General features: G+C 40.6%; 1 protein-coding gene across 14 annotated transcripts in view; it reads right to left on the reverse strand.

Annotated features, from left to right (window-relative positions):
- LOC310729409 (genetic suppressor element 1-like) overlaps nucleotides 1-23,756 on the reverse strand; it is a 69,786-nt gene that overhangs the window by 1,357 nt on the left and 44,673 nt on the right. For 4 of the 14 annotated variants that reach the window (XM_083547544.1, XM_083547550.1, XM_083547549.1 and 1 more), the window contains exons 2-17: nucleotides 16,622-16,819; nucleotides 11,461-11,672; nucleotides 11,295-11,348; nucleotides 8,950-9,116; nucleotides 8,599-8,808; nucleotides 7,778-7,945; nucleotides 6,861-7,189; nucleotides 5,905-6,184; nucleotides 4,517-5,028; nucleotides 4,203-4,315; nucleotides 3,813-4,086; nucleotides 2,962-3,075; nucleotides 2,207-2,614; nucleotides 1,382-1,675; nucleotides 1,115-1,218; nucleotides 1-91 (exon numbers count right to left, since the gene is read on the reverse strand). The exon at nucleotides 1-91 is cut by the window's left edge and continues 1,357 nt beyond it. In XM_083547544.1, the coding sequence (XP_083403670.1) occupies nucleotides 1-91; nucleotides 1,115-1,218; nucleotides 1,382-1,675; nucleotides 2,207-2,614; nucleotides 2,962-3,075; nucleotides 3,813-4,086; nucleotides 4,203-4,315; nucleotides 4,517-5,028; nucleotides 5,905-6,184; nucleotides 6,861-7,189; nucleotides 7,778-7,945; nucleotides 8,599-8,808; nucleotides 8,950-9,116; nucleotides 11,295-11,348; nucleotides 11,461-11,672; nucleotides 16,622-16,819 (3,528 nt within the window). Of the gene's footprint in view, nucleotides 92-1,114; nucleotides 1,219-1,381; nucleotides 1,676-2,206; nucleotides 2,615-2,961; nucleotides 3,076-3,812; nucleotides 4,087-4,202; nucleotides 4,316-4,516; nucleotides 5,029-5,904; nucleotides 6,185-6,860; nucleotides 7,190-7,777; nucleotides 7,946-8,598; nucleotides 8,809-8,949; nucleotides 9,117-11,294; nucleotides 11,349-11,460; nucleotides 11,673-16,621; nucleotides 16,820-18,915; nucleotides 19,027-23,756 lie in introns of those variants that run through there. The other 10 variants (XM_083547545.1, XM_083547546.1, XM_083547547.1 and 7 more) reach the window with 4 other exon arrangements.

Consider the following 23,756-nt stretch of genomic DNA (forward strand, 5'->3'; position numbering starts at 1 on the left):
CAGGTAACGCCAGACACTTCCTGAAGTGTTCCAGTTCAGCCTGCATTCGCTCCCTATCGAGTGCCAGCCGCTGCCTCTGCGACAACAGCTCCTGGAGATCCAAAGTGAAAATGTCAGTGACGGTTCATCGAAAAAAATAAAATGATGCACACATACACCCAGAAGAAGAGTTCTCCTGAATGGTACACCTTTTTACCTGGTACCATATACCTGCATGTCATGTTTCATTTCCAGATTATATACACAATAAACTTAAAAACAAATGTCCAAAAAGGAAATGTCTAATTTAATAACCCTATTAACAACAATATGCAGCGGCAGGATCAAAACTAAAATATCAATCACATTACAATTGTTCCGTTATCTATCACTGAACTGGTACATACAATTGTTCTGATTGTCTAAACTATTAATCCTGTCCGGTCAGCCTTTATACATGCATATGTTTACTATTCTATTTACTAATAACACTTTATTCCTGTATTGTCTTTGATAGTTTCACTCTTATTTAATGGAGTTTTGGAAACTATACCCTGACTCCAGTCTTTATTTATTTTTTTAGTTTGGCTGGCTGCTGAATGGTGTTCACACAAAGAGAGCAGTACAGTGAGTATATACATTCTGATTGGGGAAAGAATGAATATATACAGTAAGTCTGTTGCACTGTATCACTTTTACATTTTAAATGAAAACAAAACAAAAAGGATTTTCTATTAAATTCTAAACATTTTCTGTTACAGAAAGAAATTTATTTGAAAATGCTCCATAGTCCCATTACTTGAATGTGGATTTTATTAAATATTAAAAATCAGATATAAGCAGCAGCCACTACATCCTGCATCCAAACAGGTTCCAAGTTTGGTTGAATGCACCAGACAGTGTGGTAGCTTTGCCATTAGTGTGTATTACTGTGACTTACAGTAATCACCGAAGCCAAATTTTGTAATAATGTAAAAAATGCGATTAATTAGATTGGTGCAGAAGAACATACAGAGACACAGGATTTTTCAGATAGAGGTACTAAAATAAAAATGACCCTGCACACGGGCAAGCTGTGCTTCAGGAGCTAACCTAAAGCCTGAAGTGTTAGCACAGACAGATCATGTTTACTTACCCCCATAGTGACAGAGAGCTGATCAGCTGTAACACTCAGGTGATAGTGCTGAGCCTCCATTCTCCTACACGCACTCTGCAGAACCTCACTCTCTATATCCCTCTCTGTGAAAATGAGCACACATACACACACACACACACACACACACACACACACACACACACACACACACACACACACACACACATCAGTATACTGCTGTAAAAGTTATTAAAGAAAACCTGGAAATGCCACATGACTATCTGCTGGCCTGAGAGTGGAACTCACCATCTATGTACTCCTGATATGCTTCCACTACGGCCTCAATACCCTTCCATTTCGGACTGTATTCCTCTTCCTCCTCCTCCTCCTCCTCCTCCTCATCATCATCTTCCTCACTGGAGTCTTCGTCAGCCGATTGCTCATCACTCAGCCCGGACTCATGGTGGGCTGCAGGGTGGCAGGAGTGGCCATTGGTTTGAGAGTAAGGTAGTCGGTTCGGCATCCCCTGGTGCTCTGGAGGGTTGTATCGTACAACGTTGTTAACCTTGTTGTTTGGCTCAGGGGGTCCTGGAACACTTCCTGCCGAAAGAACAATGTTGATTAAATCCGTATGCATTGGTCATTGAGGATAAGCAGAGACGTACTTAACCATAATAACTAATACAATCTCAAAATCTGCTTCCGTGATTTTTAACAGTAATTATTAAGCCTCCAATAACTCGTTTTTTTTTTTTCCAAAAGTGCTACATGGATAATGTAGCTAATAAGTAATTATTTTGCTCACAGGTTCCTTCAATATCATGAAATAATATGAATAAACAGTATTTGTGGGGGAGTGGAGCAAAATAAATAAAACAGGAAATGACAGGCAGTCCTGTTTTCATTAGATTATTAATATTTAATTTTTTTCTCCATTTTGAAACAGCCAGTGTATTTTTTTGTTTATTGACTTCAGAAAATAATTAGCAGCTGCTCTATTTTCCTTCCTTTAGAAATAATTTTCAACACTGGCTCACACTTCAAAGAGTTGTGAAATCACAGCTTAAAGCCAGATAAACTCAAAATGAACCACTTTCATCCCACACAGCAGAGTATCGCCTTCTCTCTCACCTTTGGGTTTGTGCTGGGACTTGTGTGTAGACTGCAGTACAGACTGGTGGAAGTGTTGCGCAAACTCCTCAGCACTGAGGTTCTCCCAGGGTTGGGACTTGCTGTGATCAGTCAGGCCGTTTAGCCCATGAGGCCGCTGCTTTAGCTGTGTGACTGGAGGTCTGGAGCTTTTCTGCAGGCCTGTTGCTCTTCTGATTGGTGCGGCTTCTCCTAAACGAGGCTGGTCCTGCAAGGGGGCGAGTGGAGGGGGCTCTTTAGGGCGTAAAAGCTCAGAGGGTTGTGGAGGTCTGTGAAGGTCTGGCTGGCTGACACTCTGAGGGTGCCTGGCAGGTCTAGGAGGAGTGGGGCTACGGGAATTTGGGTGGGGTTCTCCATTTGACTGGCAGGGTGTGGAGGGTGCTGTAGGGTCTGAAACAGATCAAATTAACACAATTAGAAAACAAGAGAGTCGGATGAGAGTCTCGCAATAAATATTCACCCTCCTTGAACTTTTCCACCTTTAGTCAGAGTTGCAACCTGAAGTGTGATTAGATGTCCTGAATCTACTTAAGATAAACCACAAAACTAAAACATCATATGCAAATATTCTGCACCTTTTAAATATTATGCAAATCAAAGAGTTCTTTAAGTTCCAGGGTGCTACATAAACAGTGGAACTGTTCAAAGAGAGTGTAAGAAGTGTAAATACTCATATATAAGTCATTGTAGTTTACACAGCGGGGAAAAAAGCTGTATGAGTTGTATAGGAGTCCTACCAGAGGCAGTAGTGGGAGGGCTAGAGCAGGGTGTGTACGTAGCATATCGGAGTGTGTCGAGAGTGACAGTTTTCTTTTTGATGGCATTTAATAGATTCACTACTTTCTGTTTTTCTGTAATAGCGAAACAAAAAATCTTTCTTAAAATCAGATATAAATATTAATTATATTAACAAAAGTTTTTGGACACCTGATCACAAGATTCATATGTGCTTTTTGAAAAACCCATGCCACATTTCATCCCTATTTGCTCTTATAATAACTGCCACTCTTCTTGGAGGATGTTCCACTAGATTTCGGACTGTGCTTGTGAAGTGTTGTGCTCATTCAGCCAGGGGGTGTAAGTTATGTCAGTTTTCTGGTGTAAGGTGAGAAGGCCTGGGGTGCAGTCAGTGTTCAAATTAAACCCAAAGGTGTTTACTAGGCTTGAGGTAAGAGCTCTCTAGTAAAGCCACTCAAGACCTTTCACTCCAACCCATGTGAACTATATCTTCATGGGGGTTTGGGTCTCTTAGTTCAAGTGAAGAAAAAACTTGCAAAAAAAAAAAAAGCTACTGCATACAAAGACATCCTATACAATTGTGTGCCTCCAACTTTGTAGTGAGAGTTTGGAGAAGAAACACATATGGCAAGTAAAATCTGGTGTCCCAATACTTTTGTCCATATAGTGTATTTAAACGATCAATGTTGAGTGTCAGTATACTTCATAGATTAATATAAACACAAACATTAGACAAAAAAAATACTGAAACATTAAGAGGATATAAGATTGTCTGTGTGTGTGTGTGTGTGTGTGTGTGTGTGTGTGTGTGTGTGTGTGTGTGTGTGTGTGTGTGTGTGTGCATACACACCTATTCTTCGCTCTTGGCTGACATGGTTCAGGTTGAACATGTTGAGGAAATGTTTCTTGTTCTCTAGTTCAGGTGCTCTGTCCATTTCGTCGGCGGTGTATCGGGTGGACAGAGTGGGCGTGGGTGTGGGTGGAGTTTGCCGTTTACTTTGAGCAGGTATAGGAGATGGGCTGTCCTCCCTCATCATCTTTCTCCTCTTCTTTCTCTTTTTCTCCAAAAGCTCATCCCGCTGGGACAGTGTGGTCAATCCAAACACAGCCAAGTAGTCCAGTTTCTGCAAAGAGATAAAAGGAGAGAATAAGAATGAAGGTGAGATTAATCAAATAACATACACAAGCAGAAGAAGGACGAGAAGGAGGGGTACGTGTGGGGATAAAAAAATGGAGTTACCTCTTTCGACTGGTCCAGCTTGAGAGGAGGCAGTTCAGTCACTTTCCTCAAATGAGCTCTAACTTCTTCTTCATCACTCTCATCATAAGAGTCATCCAGCTCATAGTAATAACCTGATACACAACACAGAGTCTACAGAGTTACAGGAGAACAAAAAATATAAAACCCATACATATAAAACTCCAAAACGATTGCGACCAATAATCCACATTAAAAACATTATTAAAGCCATGCGATTATTTATTTAAAAATAACAAGACATACAATAATATTTTATAGTTTGTTTTTGAGAAAAAAAAAAGACTTTGAAGTACCTTTTTCTCTCGCTTCCCTGCGTCTTTTCTCCTCCATGTCAAGTTTGCTCAGAAGAGTTCTGTACTGCTGCAGTGTGTGATCAAACACCAGTGCTGGTTCTCGTGGGGGACAATGAGCGAAGCTTCTGATGGGGGACCCTGCTCTTTTAGTTCCCCTGAGCTCTGAAAAGGGAGCAAGCAAGGGACAAGGGAGTCTCTGCTTGTTCAGAATGCTCTGGTTTGACTTCTCCTGCTCCGTAATTAAGGAGCTGGGCTCGAAGTGGCTCGGTGTCCTTGGAGGAAGGCCTCTGTCTGGGCACTCGGGTTTAGTCAATCCTGGAGGTGGACGACTTGGAGGAAAAGGAGGGTCATATGATCGACGTGAGTGTGAGGGAGCGTTGATGAGGGACACAGGATTCCAGAGAGTGGTGGGAGGGTTAGGAAGGGTGGGTTTGGGGGAGATAAGAGGAGGTGGTGCTCCCAGGTGGTGAGGTAGCTCTCTGCTATTCAAGTCTTGGTGGCGCGAGTTAGGCCTGTGTACAGTAAAACCATGAAGTTTATAAACATGGGCACCAGATGGCGCTATTCTACAACATTTCTAAAGTCAATGAATTTTTCTTTGCCTCATGGTACTTCAACATCATGGCAGATCATAGCAACATCAGTCCAGATTAAAAGTCTTAAGGATGGAAGATATGTAAATGAAAAGCAACAATCCCTACATTTTTTTAAAGCTAGGTGTACATGGGAATTTTGTGAGTTGCTAGAAAATAAAACGTAATAACGATATTGAGCCCCATTTAGTAGACTAAAGGTATAATGAAATTTAGATAATTTGAGCTGTTGTATAAATAAGGTATAGATTTTTCCATTGCTCCTTTAACAACCAGTCACAAAAGCAGTTTCACAATAGTACAGATGTAGATTTATTTTTAGATCCCTCTGAGCAAGACAGAGGTGACGTGGCAATGACAAGCTTTTTGAGACAATATTGAGCAAGAAATTAGGAGAGGAATCAGAATCAAAAGGGAACCCATCCACTACTGATGGACCCTGAAATGTGGGATTATAAATCATTACTTCTTTGCAACTGTATACTATAATATCAGACAAAGGATGTAATACAGCCTTCAAGATTAAAAAAGCAGTTCCTAGGTATGGTCGACAGTGTCCAGAGAAGATTGTCTACTGAAACATGTGAGTGTATGTGTTTGTCTTTACTCTTCTAGCCCTTTAGAAGTAAAAGTTATGAAGAAAGTTATGTAAGCTTTAAAACAGAATTATGCTGTTTAAAATAAAACTTCCAAACTAGAGGCATACAGATGCTCGTCTATATCACCAATTTGAAATTACATAAAAGCCAACAATAATCAGAAACATGACCAGGTCAAAAGGTATGTACTGCCCACCTCTGTGTATCCGCCTGTGGTTCATGTGCCTCTGGCTCTGTGTTGTGCTGTGAACACTCAGGGCCCTGTCTGTCTGCTGTGTCCGCTCTAAGCCTTCTGTGGCGTGCCAGCCATTTCTCATCCTCTCCCTGGCGCTGAAGAAGCACAGCACCCGGCCCTAACCGTTGGCCAGGGGTGGGCACCAGGCTGGGCATCGGAAGTGGAGCGGGGCCACCCGGGGAGGAATACAAGCCAGGCTGCAGAGGCTTTGGTGCAAGAAGTGAGGCCTCTTTGGTTTTCTCTGGAGACGGGAGAAGACAATTTACATTCTGCTTTATAAATCTAAATTGTTTTAAACAATTAAGATGTACACTATATGGACTAAAGTATTAGAACACATTATATTTCCAGCCATATGTGGTTCTCCCCTAAACTGTTACCACAAACATTTAGCACAAAATTGTATAGGATGTTTTTGGATGTGGTAGCATAAAACTTTTCCTTTACTTGAACTAATAGACCCAAACCTGCTCCAGTATGTTAATGCCCCTGTACATAAGGCAAGCTCCATGAAGATTTAGTTTACACGGTTTGGAGTAGAAGATTTTAAGTGGCCTGCTATACCTCCGAGATTTATTGGAACACTTAACTCTCAATAACCACTCTCCCAAATGTAGTGGAGCCTCTTCCCAGAGGAGTGGAGGTTATTGTAACAGCAACTGGGGACTAAATGTGGAATGGGATGTTCAAAAAGACCTATATGAAACATATGGTTAGGTGTCCAGAAATGTGTCCATATAGTGTATTTGTAAACGAAGCTCTAAATCGATTGTAAGTGTCGGGTCAATTTGTGTCAAAAGATTTGCTTTTTAGTACAGACATACATGTTAAAAGGGTTGTGCATTATAATCACACCTATCTCTGTGTGGTTAGAGATAAAGTTGGAAATGAGCGAGTGTAGGTGTGCACCTGTGTACCTGCTCGGTTTGGTGTAAGCTTGGCTCGGTCTTCTATGTGCTGCCTGTGAGAGTGTGTGTTAGAGTGTGATTGTAGCTCCTGGCTCAAGATGTGCTTCTCCATGGCCCGGACTGCCTGAACTTCTCTCTCTTTTGCTCTCTCTTTTTGTCGCTCCAGCTCTCTCTCTCTTTCCTCCTCCCTTTCCCTTTCTCTTTCCCGCACACGCTCTCGTTCCCGCTCTCGTTCCCGCTCTCGTTCTTTCTCTCGCTCTACCTCGTGAGCTCTCTCCTTCTCTCGCTCTCTCTCGCGCTCTCTCTCACGCTGGCGAAGCTTGTCCTCCATCTGCAGCCTGTCAAAAATTCACACACAGACATAGACACAGACACACACACACACACACACACACAAAAGGGTGTGAGATGCAACACTCTCCACAGGAACATAAAGAACACACTCAGAGGGAGGCAACAGGAACACTAGAAGTGTTGATGCTGTTTACTACTGAGCATGAGGAGGAAAAGTTGAACAGATTACAGGCCACATGGGGTGGGTACGTGTGCAGGGGCGTGAACATGCATGTATATGCGTGTGTGTGTGTGTGTGTGTGTGTGTGTGTGTGTGTGTGTGTGTGTGTGTGTGTGTGTGTGTGTGTGTGTTTTTGTATTTGTAGGAGTCACGGCACATATGTGTTACCAAGGGAAAATTGTGATATATACAAACACAAATGTACCATTGCTATCAAGGCCAATTTACTTCAGCCAATTTTAAGTTTATTAATGATACATTTCAAGAGAAATGCATGGTTAAAAACTATTCGGATAAACTGAAGTGGAAAAACGAGCCAGGGCATCCTGGAAGCATCATTAATTGGGTGAATATCTGTGAGTGTGTGCATGTGTGTGTGTGTGTGTGTGTGTGTGTGTGTGTGTGTGTGTACCTCTCGTTCTGCAGAGCTGTCAGAGACTGATGGCTGAGCTCTGCCGGGTAGCGCACCCCTGGCAGGTGGAGGTGAGCAGTGCTGGGATGTAGAGAGGGCAAGGCTCCCCCCGCTGGCAGCTGGTAGTAGGGCGAGCGCAGGGCAGATAAACAGAGGGACTCATCCATTCTACCCAGCGGTGGGGGAAAGAGGGGAACAGAACAGCTCATTAGTGGCTCCTGCTGCTGCATCACTATCTCTCTCTCCTCACTTCATTAACCCCAACTCTCTGCCTCCCCTTTACACACACACACACACACACACACACACACACACACACACACACACACACACACACACACACACTCACAGCAAGTGAGGTCAACATTAAAGACAATTTCAGTAACCGCTTTTCAGCCTCCATTAAGAAGCATGCTGAGAGCATTCGTGCTATTTTGTGTCTAAGTCTTAAAAATGCATCGCATTTACAAAGAAATAGACTTAAATAAATTTTGCGTTAATTATTTATGTTAAAAAATTATTTAAAATGTAGTGGCTTATCCCAGGAACACTGGGTCTGAGAGGTGACGTCAGTCCAGCACAACAAATTATGTTTGCACTTACACATTTAAAACTATGAGAATTTAGAAGTTGGGACAAATCACTTCCTAAACAAATAACTGCTAATAAACTGCTAATAGTGGTGCTAGTCGAAGCATAGACTGGACCATGTGCAAAGACTAGATAAGCACCAACACCATTACAGTGACACACACACACACACACACACACACACACACACACACACACACACACACACACACACACACACACACACACACCTGTATGAAGATAGGGCAGGGTAGGCAAGATATCCTGAGCGAAAGTACCCGGGGTCCAGCCCTAACGGGAGTGAAGATAATCTCAAATCCTCTGCAGAACCATATGGACGGAACCCACTGCGCAGGTATTCCTCTGGCACCGCCCCCAAAGGCAGTGCACCAACTGGTACAGCCCCCGACTGCAGAACATGAGGCATCTGACGTGATAAACTAAAAGACAGAAAGAGCGAAAATAGCTTATAAAACCAAAATATCTATATAATGTTAGGTTTAATCATTGGTTAATATGCTAATTTATGATAATAATATACGGCCACAGGTTCTATGTCTACACAAGTGTGTGGCTCTTACTTAATGGCTTGTAGACGAGGATCCTGCATTACTGCATTGGGGTTTAGACCAAATGGATATGGCGCCCCCATTAGGTGAGGGGGAAGTGAGGAGACACTTTTCTCCTGGGACGTATGAGTAGGGTGAGGAGGAGGATCTCGAGCAGGTCCTCTCAAAGCAGCATCAGCCTAGAAATACAAAAAAATAATTATTTGTCAGTTGTTATCTTAATTATTATAACTATAATCAGGTCAACAATTTTGTTTTGGTCTCCTAAAATGAAATAAAGGATTAATATGCTTGAATGTATGCTGTGTGTGTTGACTTTTGGACTGTTGTTGTTTTGTTTAAGTTTTAATAAGAAACCGATAAAACTATAATAGAAAAAAAAAAAAAATGAAAGAAATGGATTTAAAAGTGCTTAACCAATATGGCCATGTTTACAGAATTCGGTCTCTTTCCATCCCTTTAGCTACAGCAAAGCAGCAACAAAATAAAAGCAAAAGAAAAAATGTAGAACATTCTGCAGAAGAATGCAAATCCACATATATTTTGCATGAAGTTTTTAGCATGTAAATGTGATTCAAAGCAGCTTTCTAATGACTGCAGCACTCCTTCTCTGGATTGGGCCAAGGCAAGTGCAGTAAAAAATGATATGTGTAGGCTTTGTTGGAACTGTAATATACTATAGGCACAAATATACTTCACTTCCACTACACGTACATGTTCACAGCAGCTATGTGAGCAGCATTGTTCACATACTCACTTGCATATCTTATGTACATCTGGATGATTAAACGCAGCATTCATTAGAGCCAAACCGTCTCCATCTGGTTTCCAAGTCTAGCTGTATGTTCACGATTTCATACAGCTGACAAGCTCTAGCTTTCTGTAAAACTTCCTGCAGTGGGTGTGATTGAAATCACAGGGAGTGGTACTTAAACCAGGAACTTTGGTAGGTAAAGGTTTAAAATGTAAACATTTACTGGAATATGGAAACTGGATGATGTTACTAGAGATTAAGGGTTTGAGTGAGTCTATAACTATGTGATATGCGATACAAAGTTTGTTTTGGTTTGTTTTGTCAGTTGGGGATTCAGTGCCTAATCAAGTCATCCCACCACCACTATTTAGGTTGGCATTACACTACACAGAGGCACATCAATTTCTGAAGGGATGCACTACAGATAGGCCAAATCATCTTGCATATACGCAGTTATCAGCAATTATAAATCAGTCTTAACATGTTAATTGTTACTGTTAAATACATACAATTTGTTTAGTTTTTTGTTTTAACCTAAACCTGTGTACACACGCATTTGTGTGTGCGCGTGTGGCCAGAATCAGCTTCTTTTTTTTTTTACAGAATCCTTCTTTATTGCTGGCAGCAAAGCCAACAGAGCAGCCCCTTTCTTCCACCTCCCCTGGGCAGCAACACAGAAGCTCTTTGTGTGTGTGGAGAAAGGCTGGTTTGATCGGGGGAAGTGGGCATTGTCTGAACTGCTCCCCCTATGACTGCACGGCCAAACAGGCCTACAGAAGCACCAAGAGATCAAGCCTGAACAAACAGACCCATCAAACCCATTCACACACACACTCACACACACAACCCACAGTTTGCCACATTCCCCTTCTTAAACCCTGTGACCTCACTGCATCAGGACTGAACCCTATTTAACCCTAGGCAACTGGACTACACATGAGCATTCCCCACAACATTCACAAACAAAAACACACACACACACACACACACACACACACACACACACACACACACACACACACACACACACACACACACACACACACACACACACACACAGTTTACGAGCTCATGTACTGTATACCCTAAGGCTGGTTATTGCTTCCTTCCAAACAAGGCTAAGTGAAGTGCCCTCCTCGTCATGTCATTCGCCCTAAAATGTAATTTTATATGTCCTTGTTTTTTTTTTTCCAGTATACAACATTAATTGCATTAACACACAATTTGTTTATATTATATATATTTTGTTTGTAAGATTTGGACTTATCCTAAACCATGTTTTTCACTAACATCTCCACAAAGTGATCAAAAGACAGACAGACAATGGAAAGGAAATAGAAGAATGTGAAATTGTCATGTTATCTCTATCTATCCAAACCATCTTTAAAAAAAAAAAAAAAAAAAAAAAACATATCTTTACAGACATTTTTACTATGGAGACAGACATCCATCCGGAGTGACAGGCAGAGATAAAACAAGACAGAAGAAGAAAAGGAAAGAGAGCAGTACAGGGGAGGAAAGAGATCCTAAGGGAGGCACACTGTGTGTTTAGAGAGCATTAGACAGTCTCATGCACACTGGGTGAATTTCAGTAATGACTGACACAGAGATGATTGCTGGTGGCACTGTGACCTTTCAGTGACCTCAACCATCCAAACTGGAGTGGATACACAGAGAGGAAAACGTGTTACTATTTAACCACAAAACTTTTCAATGTCACTCCTTTTTTTCAAAGATATCTTCATTTGGGATGGTGAGCTGAATCTCACCTGTCTTCCTTCACTCCTCCACATGCCATTGACTGTTTTTGTAGGAGCGATGGTAACTACGGGTGGTGTACTCGACACACCAAGGGCAGCAGAAGGGGCCGCAAGACCTTGTCCTGGTGCTAGGGGACCGCGCTTGGGTGTGCCCACTGGTGAGCTGTGATTGGTGGCTGGAGAGGAAACGGGGGATGATTCACCGCTGATGGAGGTAGGGCCTGGAGACAGAAAAAAAAAATTTGATTTCAGCATATGGCCGGAGGACATAACAAGAAAAAACTGCGTGTAAATCAACTCATCCATCAGCATTTCTCATTCAGAAAGGAGTCAAACATGTCAAACCTGTGAGGGATATCATCAAGTCTTAAAGCCAGTTAAATTATTCAGTACTCGCTTTACAAGTCCTGTCACAAAGTGCAATCCTCACAGCACTCAGTGACGAGCTGTGCAGATGACAAATCTCCCAGCGATCCAGGAAAAAGAAACAAGAAAAACATGCATTGAAAATGTAGAGATAAAAGATGAGAGGAATGTGGAGGTAGAAGAGATAGTTGAGAGAGAGAGTGAGAGAGAGAGAGAGAGAGAGAGAGAGAGAGAGAGAGAGAGAGAGAGCGAGAGCGAGAGCGAGAGAGAGAGAAAGAGAGAGAGAGTGTGTGTGTGCGTGCGTGCGTGCGTGTGCCAGAAAGCACAAGCAGGCTGTCAGATAAGTGTATGTGCATCATCACTTCCTGACTGCCAACCTCCTCGCTAACAAAGCCCTCTTCTCAATGACAGATCAGATGCCAGTTTACAAAGCTACAGAAACAAACAGTGATTAAAATCTCCCTGCAGTAAATGCAGTAAATACACACACACACACACACACACACACACACACACACACACACACACACACACACACACACACACACACACAGTGAAATGCAATCATATATACACAAGCTCTGCTCACTTTCTCCCACTGATCTGCTTTATATTACTCATATCGAAGAGAACCCGTAGCATTTTACAGTTTCTGTGTGTGTGATTGTGTGTGTGTGTGTGTGTGTGTGTGTGTGTGCGCGCACGTATATACATTCAGAACAATGCATAGAAAGATTACCAAAGGTAAAAAATGTCCAGCTAGACACTAATAAGCATTTTTACATTGTGTTTGTGTGTGCATGAGAGAGAAAGAGATAGAGTGAAAATGAGAAAGAGATAGTGTGTCAGAGAGAGAAACAAACAATTTCATGGACACAAACAAACACATACGCAAACACAAATTGTACCCCTGTTCAAAGCACCTGTCTGAGCCACCCAACAAAAAGAGCAAAGTAGGTCAACCCCTCTCTGGGTGAGGTGATAAAGTGTATAAGTGTATATGTGTGTGTGTGTGTGTGTGTGTGTGTGTGTGTGTGTGTGTGTGTGTGTGTGTGTGTGTATTAGCATAAGCATCTGTCTTAAATTGTGAGCTCCTGTTAACGGTGTGCATACAGTGTGTGTGTGTGAGTGTATTACTCTAAGCCAAAGCTCATCCCTTTAAAGTGGGCTACTCCCTGAGGAGGTCAGAGAAAATCTGCTTTTCTTTGGCCTTTGATTAAGCCAAAGCTGTAGTCCACTGATCCACACACACACACACACACACACACACACACACACACACACACACACACACACACAAATATGCATAAGTCAACAAAGGAGAATAACTCTACTCAGCGGCAGTTTTCCCAAATGAGCTTAGCCATGCAGAGGCACTGCTGAAAAAATAAACTACTGAGAGACATAGAGAGAGGAAAAGAGAGAGAGAGAGGAAGAAGAGAGAGAGAGAGAGAGAGAGAGAGAGAGAGAGAGAGAGAGAGAGAGAGAGAGAGAGAGAGAGAAAAGAGAGAGAGAGAGAGAGAGAGAGAGAGAGGAAAAGAGAGAGAGAGAGAGAGAGAGAGAGAGAGAGAGAGAGAGAGAGAGAGAGAGAGAGAGGAAAAAAGAGAGAGAGAGGGGGGGGGGGGGGGGGGAGCACAGACCAAGAGACAGGCATTATATAGCTCAGTAATCACTAGAGAGCCAACAGCAATTAGTCAAGAAATCCTATTAAGTCAGGTACACAGCTACTACTTCATCACATGGCTAAAAAAAGACCAGTCAATACATCGCCACACTTTTTCACTTCCCGTCTCCATTTAATCAAAGCCAAAGGGGAGAAACTACTAGATCAATGTTCAAAGCTAAAAATAGAGATGTACAAACAATGGTTGTTCACACAAATAATTACTTAGAAAGTAATAATCTACAAGTCACAAGTTTAAAGTTCTGATGTAATGACCAGAAGGTCACCAGAAAGCCACTGCTGAACCCTTGGGGGGGAAAAAGTTGAATCTATTGTCATGAAACAACTTTTCGCCACCAGGCTTGTGCAATCCTATACTCCATCCACCCAAATGATTACAGAATGATGTTAGTAACGCGTGAGGATCGTATGTCAGAGAGGGCGTGGCCAGATATGTGTAACGTACGTGTCAAACATTGGGTCATTACAGCACAAACTAATCCTGGATGCTGGGTACAAGTTGATTTGAGTGGTTTACAGTTGAACTCCATAAATTAGTATTAGAAATACATGATGCCAAATCAAAACTACAGCTATCACTCTAAATATAAAGATCGAAGAGAAAGTCTTACTAAAGCTGTTCTTTTGTACTTTTCATTCTGGTAAAACAAGGTTTTGTGGCATCCAGTCACGATCAAACTGAAACTAACTCGAACATAACTAGAAATTCTATCTACACAAAAAACAGTCCCACCTTTACAAGGGAAATGGAACAAATATGAAACCAATTTAGCAAACACAAAGCAAAATGGGGAAAATACCAAGCCAGAAACAATTATTGGTGCTTCATCACTGCCCATTAACTATCCAACAGTAAGTTGGCGTTTTAGCTGGGTTTTTTCAATACACGAAACCTTGTCTGTGGTAATAGCACATATCGCTCGGTGATGTCATTCGATTCATTATCGCGATCATGAGCGAATAATGTTTTTTCCAAGTTGTAATGGATATAATTCTATGTAGCTGATATAAAGTTTCAATTTGCACTTTTGTAAATACCTCATTTCTAGTGTTATATTACATATTTTAATAATTTTTTTGAATTACTAAAACCTTTTCATTTATAGAAAATAAAAACGCAATTGTTTACAGATAAGCAAATGTATTTTTTATCCACAATAGCTTTTCAAAGGAGATGCTACTACAGAGGCAGTGAGAAAGGCAATGTTTTTAAGAATAATTTTTATGTTATTAAATTCATGCAGACTTCGTGGACAAAGCAAAAAACAGCTCCACGTTTGGGTTGCCTCAACTTTAAAATCACTGTGGGGAACAATGGGTCAAATAAAGATATTCAAAAGAAACATTATACCTAAAAAACACAAACAAAATAAAAGACTGGCAGACAGATAAGAAGCAAATAAGAGGCCATTGTGGCTGGAGAAGTTTAATTAGCTGCCTTTTGACAGATTAAGTTTTCTCTATTAATAATTTCAATACTACAAAACTACAATCACCCTCCATTATAGGTTTTTCAGAGCAAGGTAGTTCAGAGTTGCTCAGAAATGCCAGTGTCATAATCACTGCCAAATAAACTTTGCCAGAAGTTTTACTCCTCTCTAGACTTTAAATGAAGTGATTCCTAGGAATAACCTATTCAGCTCATCTATCTGCCTCCAGCAACTCCCTCCTGACCTCTGCTTTTCATCAGAGGCTCATGTCTGAAGAGAACAATATAATTTACAGTGGAATGGTAGTTTGTTGACTCTAGGCAAATTCCATGCAAGCTCAACCGTGTGTCACACTACCATTAGTGTGTGTGTGTGTGTGTGTGTGTGTGTGTGTGTGTGTGTGTGTGTGTGTGTGTGTGTGTGTGTGTGTGGGGGGGGGGGGGTGTACCCGTGAGTCTTGTCTTTGGCTGTGGCTAGAACACAATCACACAGACAGATGGGGACCTCAACAATGTGCCAGCAAAATCCGTCAAATCCACATGCAAATATTATTCAAATCTATTCCGTGTGATCTGACCACAGCAACAGACCTTGGAGCATAGTCTAAAAAGTGTGTGTGTGTGTGTGTGTGTGTGTGTGTGTGTGTGTGTGTGTGTGTGTGTGTGTGTGTGTGTGTGTGTGTGTAAAAAACCTGGACTGATTGTAACAACTGATCTTTTCCTTTGTAGCCACATTTAATTCTTTATATTCCAAAATTTGCGGAATAATTTTTTCCTCCTATTTATAGATGTCAACATTTGCTAACAAGAAAACCCTGGCAGACAAATGCATCTGGATTTACAAGCAACCGGCGGAGGAGGGTATACATTTTTAATTATACACCCGTTACAAAATAAATATAAATGCATATCAGCTCTCGGTTTCTGTCTATATTATACTGCACATGCTAATAAATAGTCTACAAATGTAGTGAAAGGCATTGACTGTTGACCAACATTTGTAGATCAGAATTACCTACATACTGAAAGGAAATATAAAAATATTAAATGGCAACATACACAACATCATGGCCTACACTTTTAGTAAGGAATGACTTACATTTTTATAGTAAAAAGGGCATCTTATATTTTAGCACCCCATTTCAATCCACCCCAAAGCAGATCAGGGTAGGCATGTAGGCAGAACAGCTGTACAAAAAGCACAAAATTGTAGTTTTCAGATGAATCCTTGTAGCAAGTGTCAAATCTCAAACTGTAGATGGTGGCAAATGTAGATATTTTGGTCAAACTACCTACAAGTCTACAAGGAACATATTTAAATTCATGTAGAATTGCATGGTTCACTACCAGACGGATAGGTTCAAAGAGACTAAAGTGCCAGAGAAGAAACAAGCACAAACATTCAAATAGTCTTCAACTGGCACTGCTCAGCTGCCGTACAACACGAATTGAATAGACTGAACCAAAAACAAAATAAAAATACAGGAAGAGAGGATGAGGCAGAGGGATGAATGATTGATAGATGGAAAAGGGATGCAAAATGATTTGGAATACAATGTTAAATGGTAAATACATTAAGGTTTACACATTGGAAGGTACAAATTGGAGTCAGGCCGTGTGTATGGAGTGATGAGGAAAGGGGTGGAGAAAAGAGCACATACAAAAGCGGACAGTTGAGAAGACACACCCACCTCTGGGTTCCTCTGCCTGCTTGGCCAGTTTGCGAAGAGCAGCGGCAAATCCGGAATGAGCGGACTGGGAAGCTGTATTCCCATTGGCCAGAACTGTGCCGCCGATGGGGGAGGGGGTGAGAGGGCTGACGGTCGCCGTGGTGCGTGTTGCCGTGGAGATCATTCCTAACGATGGCGACTTTGGCTCATGGCTCATGCCTGAAGAAGAGAGGGAAGAGGGGGAGGGGTCAGAGGAAGAGAGAGAGATTTAAATGTGATCATTTACATTAAAATTTGCATTCCAGTCACCTTAAGCAAAAAAGCATAACTAATCCCGAAATTTAAATGCATGTGTGCATGTGTACCAAAAACAAGTGACACTGTCACACAAAGCCATGACCTCATACCTGTTTACTTTCTCAATAGCACATACACACACTCTCACGCACACACACGAGTGAGAAAATTGAGGGGAAAGCCAGGCAACTCTGTTAAGCTTAGGGACATGCTCCTGACCTGGACTGGGTCACTGGTCACAATTGATGAAAAGTTCTGATCACTGATCAACTTGTTACTACCAGGAAACCTTTGGTGGTAATCCTGATGGTAGTGACCTCTTCCTGGATTACAATGTCCACATTCACACAAGGTCTCACCAAATGGTTTGAGGAGTACACGAATAACATCAATCATGTGCTACGGCCTTCACAGTCATCCCATCTCAACATACAGACATGTTAAACATTGCTCTCCACCATCATCAATATTGTCAGAAATAACTGAGGGACTATCTTTTGGAAGATTAATGATCATCACTCCAGTACACTCCAGAGACGTGTAGAATCAATGCTATGCAACACTGAGGTTGTTCTTATAGGCTTATGCTGATTTTTCCATCCATTTCCTTATATTTGTGTACCTTTTTAAAGCTTTGCCATCCACCACCACATCAAATCTTAATAAATATCACAGTCATGTACGTGTTGGATTGTCTCTTGTTCTGTGATAACTTATTATAGCAGCGCATTTCTGTGGAGCATGCATAACCTGACATCAAGCCAAGTTAATGTAGAGATAATAGACCACTCTATACCAGAATTGACTGAGCGATTAAACTACACCTCCTGAGGAAATCAATACCACACTTTAGCTACATCAATAAACCTACTGGGAATGATTTATGAATATGGGAAACGCATGGTGTCTCACAACATGCACATGACAATATAATGGATGAGTGTGTGAATTTAATTTACATTTACATGTGGGTATTTGGCAGGGACTTTTATCACAAGCGACTTTTAAGTGAAGAAGAGCACAATCCGAGAATTGAGCAGGTTAAAGGGCTGACGGTGATAAAAATTATGTTGAACTCAATGTCTTCTAACTGACCAAACACAGGCTGCTAAATATATTCGCTATATTATACTTTTTTGACTGCTTAAAAAGGCACCCATAGCATTTGTATGAGTATCATGCTGAAATATACTACTGCAACACACAGCATGTCTTATATAATATCAAAGGGCCTTAGGGTAGGAGAATATGCTTTAAGGGTTTCTTCCTGTTGATGGCCAAGCTGAAAGGACCTCTAGATTTTGTGTTTACTGTGTATAACACTGTCTATAACTAATCCCTAAATAGACTTAAAATACATTTACTCTTCTCCACTATCTTATATCTGTTCTCTCTTTTTGTACACACAAAGCAAAATTCTCATTAATCGATTTGTTCTTAAACATTGTTTAAATCTGTTTCTTACGCACTCACAGCAGAAATAGTGATGTATTGTGTACAAGTTTGACATACCTTGACCACCCTGAATCCATGGTCACCAACTCACATTCATCATGAGTTCTATGACAGTAAACTCTGCTCCCCACCTGCCCTCATGTTGAACTGCAGGGAGCAATTATTAATGACACTAGCCATATTAGGATCTCTAGTTAGCGTAAGTATGTCCCCTGACACCACTAAAGTGAAAGTTCATCCCAGGTAGAATCTTTGCCAAACATGTAAGCACAGCACCCACATGGACTTGCTGGAGTTCAGATTCACGTCATGCAGAAACAGCATTCATGGGAACACGTGACGAGCAACAAAGTTATTATAGAAAGATACATATGCATATGCATACACTGAAGGTATAGAAGTTACATTTTCTGGTTATCCAATCCTTAATGAATCCAGTTCTACCTCATGATTAATGCCAAGACCTCCAGTCAGCAGTCATTCATATTCAACACCCACCATAAAGTCTTGTATATTCTTTATTCTATTATTAAAAACAAACCACCAGACTCAAGACTGCTTACTTGATCTTCTCTCTCTCATCCCAGCAGCACAGCCCCTCACTCGTTTACTCCCTGCAGCCAAACAAACACACACTCCTTCTGTCTCGCTCTGTCTCTCATTCGAACAGCTGCTGTGAAGTCACATGGCCTGCCCTCTATTTCACTTACTCTTTTTCCTTTTTTTTCCCCCTTAGTCAAATAATTGCTGTAGAGTGGCAAGCCATGCCCTCCTGTCTCCTCCTTATTACCACCTTTAGACTTGCCCTTTACACAACAGCATCCTCTATCATTCTGCTCTATTACAGGCCACGCACTTATCACTGCCTCCACCATATTACCCTAGACCACACCCTCTACTCTGTAACATCTCCTCCGCTTTACCACTCATCATTCTTTCTGAACAGGCCACATCCTCCTCCCTTACCGTATGATCTCCCACTCCTTTGGGTCACACCCTCTTCTCTGGCTCCTCCCCCTGCTTGAGCCCACCTTTCCCTTTCTATAATCAAAGATCACACCCTGAGCCCCTTAAAGAAATGCCACTATACACAAAGAGAGAAAAAGAAAGCGAAATGAGTAGCAGAGGTGTGCAGAGTTGTTGTAGATAAATGATGCAAGTTATGAGCAACAGAAGGAAAAAAAGGAATCATTTTCCACCTTGCAATTACGCCACTTCGCATTTAGACAAGCTATTGCCTACACTAATCATCTTATTTTTATTCCATTTATTTATAAATACGATTTCACACGGCCTACCTACGAGTTTGTGCACTCAATGTGCTGTCAGACAGATTACTCACCTTAGATTATAGACATGCAAAAATATTAGCATTATCTCACTCCTGTAGCTATAAAAGTAGTTTTATGGCTGTAGGTGCATGGATATATGAGTCCGATGTACATTGTACAATTTTCAGCCCAATTTTTGCTGGCAAACTCATAACGTGTACTTCTTAAAGAATTTGTTAATTCTAAATTGAGACCAGTGGTCTGAAAAAGCATAAAGTAACATGCTCACCATTACATGGCACTGAAGGCTATAAAGCAGGAAATTTGAATTAAATTCACTGTCCAATATCAAAATAGCAAAACATAAGAAACAGAATGACACAAAGCTCACTGAATAGCCACAAAAACAGTAGTTCACTGGCAAGAAAAAAATGCTTAAAGACAGAAAAATAAACTCATCCGTATTACATCAGGCTGTCTCTGTTTACGTGACCCCATTTACTGCATGAGACTGGAAAGCCATGATAGATGACGTATCATGCAGAGCATTGTAATTTTCCTTAATTACAGGTCTGTATTTAAACCCTTTCTTTGTATAATCTTGCACGAAGAACAAGCTACGGAGAATCTGCTATAGAATTCAACCAAGAATTTATTGGGATCAATTCACACAGCGTGACGGGTAATAATCTTAGAAGTCGCTGTATACGCAGTTTAAAACTGGCTTTAAAGAGGAAGTGCGTTAAAAAAAAACACACACACACACAATGAAATATAAATGTTAACTGAACATCTTCAATCTTTCATACACACACACCCACATACTATGATGATGACTGATGGTGTCAGACAGACAACTTTCATCTTTGATCTTGTAATACTGGTGCCTGTGACCTGCTTAGGTGTATCTCTGTACTATGAACATATGCAGCGCATTACCAGGTAACACAACCACACAAAAACAATCTGCAGGGACATAATGATCATTCATTCATATATTGTGTCGTATATGAAATATCATTTGTTTGAACTAAATTTAAATATGTTTAGAACTATTTTATCTTTTTCTCTTGTGAACTGTTGACTCTTTGTATGCACTTTAAGCTCACGCTGTTGGTATTCTTCCCCTTAACACTATCTTTGACCACTTCCTCATTAGTTATCCCAATCTGTTTATCGGGTTTTCTTCATGACCAACAGTAAAAAATAGAAGCGTTGATTTTGACATTTGACATCTATGGCGATTTCTAATTGATTTAATCAGTTTTAGGTCCTAATTTGTTCACTGCCTCGGACACATTCTTAATCTTTACGGTCTCAGAATGAAGATGGTTAGCGCACATTTAGAACAAACTCTGCTGGTGTGTGAACTAATGATGCAATGACACACAGCTGTTCAAGAAACAGATGAGCAACCAAATGACCAAATACTTTTATTGACTCAAAATGGAGTTTGCTGTTAAAATTAGCTATAGTTGTTGTAAGGCAGATATACATAGAAAACATATTTCTATAATACTTAATTGCAATAATTAAATGTAAAAAAAAAAATTATATATATATATATATATATATATATATATATATATATATATATACATACACATTTTGTTTTATTTTTATTTTTTTTTAGTCATGCAAAACTATTTAGGCTAAAACTTGTTTAAGTGAAGATGGCTGAAAGAATAAACCAGATAAACTTGTTGTGTGTTTAGGCCATATATACTGCATGTAAGTAGTTACACATTTCCAACTAGCATTCTCAAAATGAAGTGTTTTCTTTTTACTGCTAAATATATAAGCTCAACAAAACCATGTAGTGAGTAAATACAGTGTAGGAACTCAGATTGCAGATTTATACATTAAAATGCTAAATTTCAGTATTTCATTCTTTTGTTCTGCTGTGAATCCAAGTCCCTGGAAAACCAGTCCATCGCAGGGCACCATAAACACACACATTCTGATCCAACAATTTCCTTTAGCCAATCCAGATACCAGCATGTTTAATAAAGGTTTGAAGTAACTTAGACTAACCCAAACACGGATGCCTATTGATCAATATCCAGAACAAAACCATTGGTGGATTGGTAATTGGTCTTCTTGATTCATTACATAACATTTTTTTTATTTAAATGCTAATCTTTTAAGTACTTGATATTCAAATGAAATTTTAAAAAGAAAGCTGCAACTAATCCATATAGTCAAATCGTACATTTTATACTCTCACCTCATTATGGCACATTTAATCTTGGTGTAATGGAGTATCGTGTCAAAGACTAAAGAACATTACTGTTTAATTTCACTTGGAGTAAAATTCAGCTGCATCAAGTGTTTTCTAATTTACCTGGCTCTTTGGTAATATCATGGTACTGTTCATTAAAGAAAAAGGTATAAGGAAGAGGAAAAAAAGTCATGCTTTAATGATAAGTGGAAGAAATCTATTTGAAGCAAAAATGCCGACTGGCAACTAAATTTGGACTTTGAGTAACAACAGTGGGTGGTTAAGTAGTTTCTTCCTAGAGTCCTTCGTTTCCTCTGGCTCCCAAAGTCCTGTTCATTAGACAGCACAGGCCATGCAAATCCACCCTGCCCTACCCAACATGACCAGCTTATGAAAATTTAACAGCAGAGCAACGGGGGGAAAATGGATGATGGATGGTATGTCAGGTTGTTTGGTACCAGCAGACACACAGAAACATGCTTGCAGGAACACGCAGGCACACACATGTCCCTAATGGCACTACAACAGCAGTGATGCGTGGGTGACCGCAGGGACCTGAGGTGCCCTTGGTGTTCATTAAGACCAGAGAATGCCTCAAACACACCTGCCCTCTGCTCATTAACCTCAGCATGTGTGTGTCTAAATAACAGAAGGCAATAACAGTGTGGGTGAGAAAGAACAAGAACTGAACATGTGCATGAGGTGGAGCGATATCATGACTATCAAAAAAACCTATGTGTAGGAGAGAGAATACAGGTAATGGATGGAAGTGGTCAATTTGGAATATTCTGAAAACTGATATTTGAAAACATATACCATGCTGACAGGTTTCCGAGCTCCACAGTGACAGGAGATTTATAGTAGCACTGCAGTGAGTCTCTTTATCTACATGACTACTGTAAATCTCTATGTACATAAGCTCAAATGTGTACAAAAAATACTGTACATAATGGGACAGCCCATGTAGGAAGTTGATGGTTTGGACATGTGGCGAGGAGGGACATGAATTATATTGGTAGAAGAATGCTGAGGATGGAGCCACCAGGAGGGAGGAAAAGAGGAAGGCCACGGAGGAGGTTCATGGATGTGGTGAGGGAAGACAAAGAGGCAGATGAAGAACACAGAGTGGTATGGAGACGGATGATCCGCTGTGGCGACCCCTAATGGGAGCAGCCGAAAGAAGAAGAAGATATTCCGTTCAGCAAATATCCCAGAAAACGTACTTTCAGCAATTACAATTACTATATTGTTTCTATAGCAACGATAACTTATTAAAACAAGGGAAATGAATATAAACCTTCATTTGAACTGCTGCCAGAGCTGCTGTTCTAGAAAATCAATCAACACCTTCTGACCAATCAGAGTCAACAGTTAAACAGCACTAAGGAATCGGTATTCCAGGCTATGGCTGAAGGTCTCGCTAGTAAATACGCACCACTGGATTGAATAGCCACACTTTCTGGGAAGAAGAAGAATGTTTAATATTAAGGCCTGGGATGAACTGGAATCAAGAAGTGATGAGTATGTCTTTGTGTTTGTGCTGCACTTCAGGTAGAGAGCACAGGCCATGGACTGGAGCACCACTATTAGTAAAATATAACTGTCGTACCTCAAGATATTTGCGAGAAATTCATATCTAAGTGACATAAATTACACCACATTTCACTTCAAATATGTCAGGAAACAGTAAGACAGTAAATAAACACTGTTTATTTTGATTTCTTGTACAATCACTCGACTTTGTGACTATAGAAAGAAACAACATATGGTAGATGATGATTTAGGCTTATTAACAGCAGGATGAAACGGGGGAAGTATTTTGGTGGATGCATATATAGTGTGTGAATGTTTCTTTCCATTTCAAATTATTTTGTCACATGCATAACCATACTTCAAATGATACTGCATCTGT

Source organism: Silurus aristotelis, assembly GCF_946808225.1.
Source record: "Silurus aristotelis genome assembly, chromosome: 7".
Lineage (NCBI taxonomy): Eukaryota > Metazoa > Chordata > Actinopteri > Siluriformes > Siluridae > Silurus > Silurus aristotelis.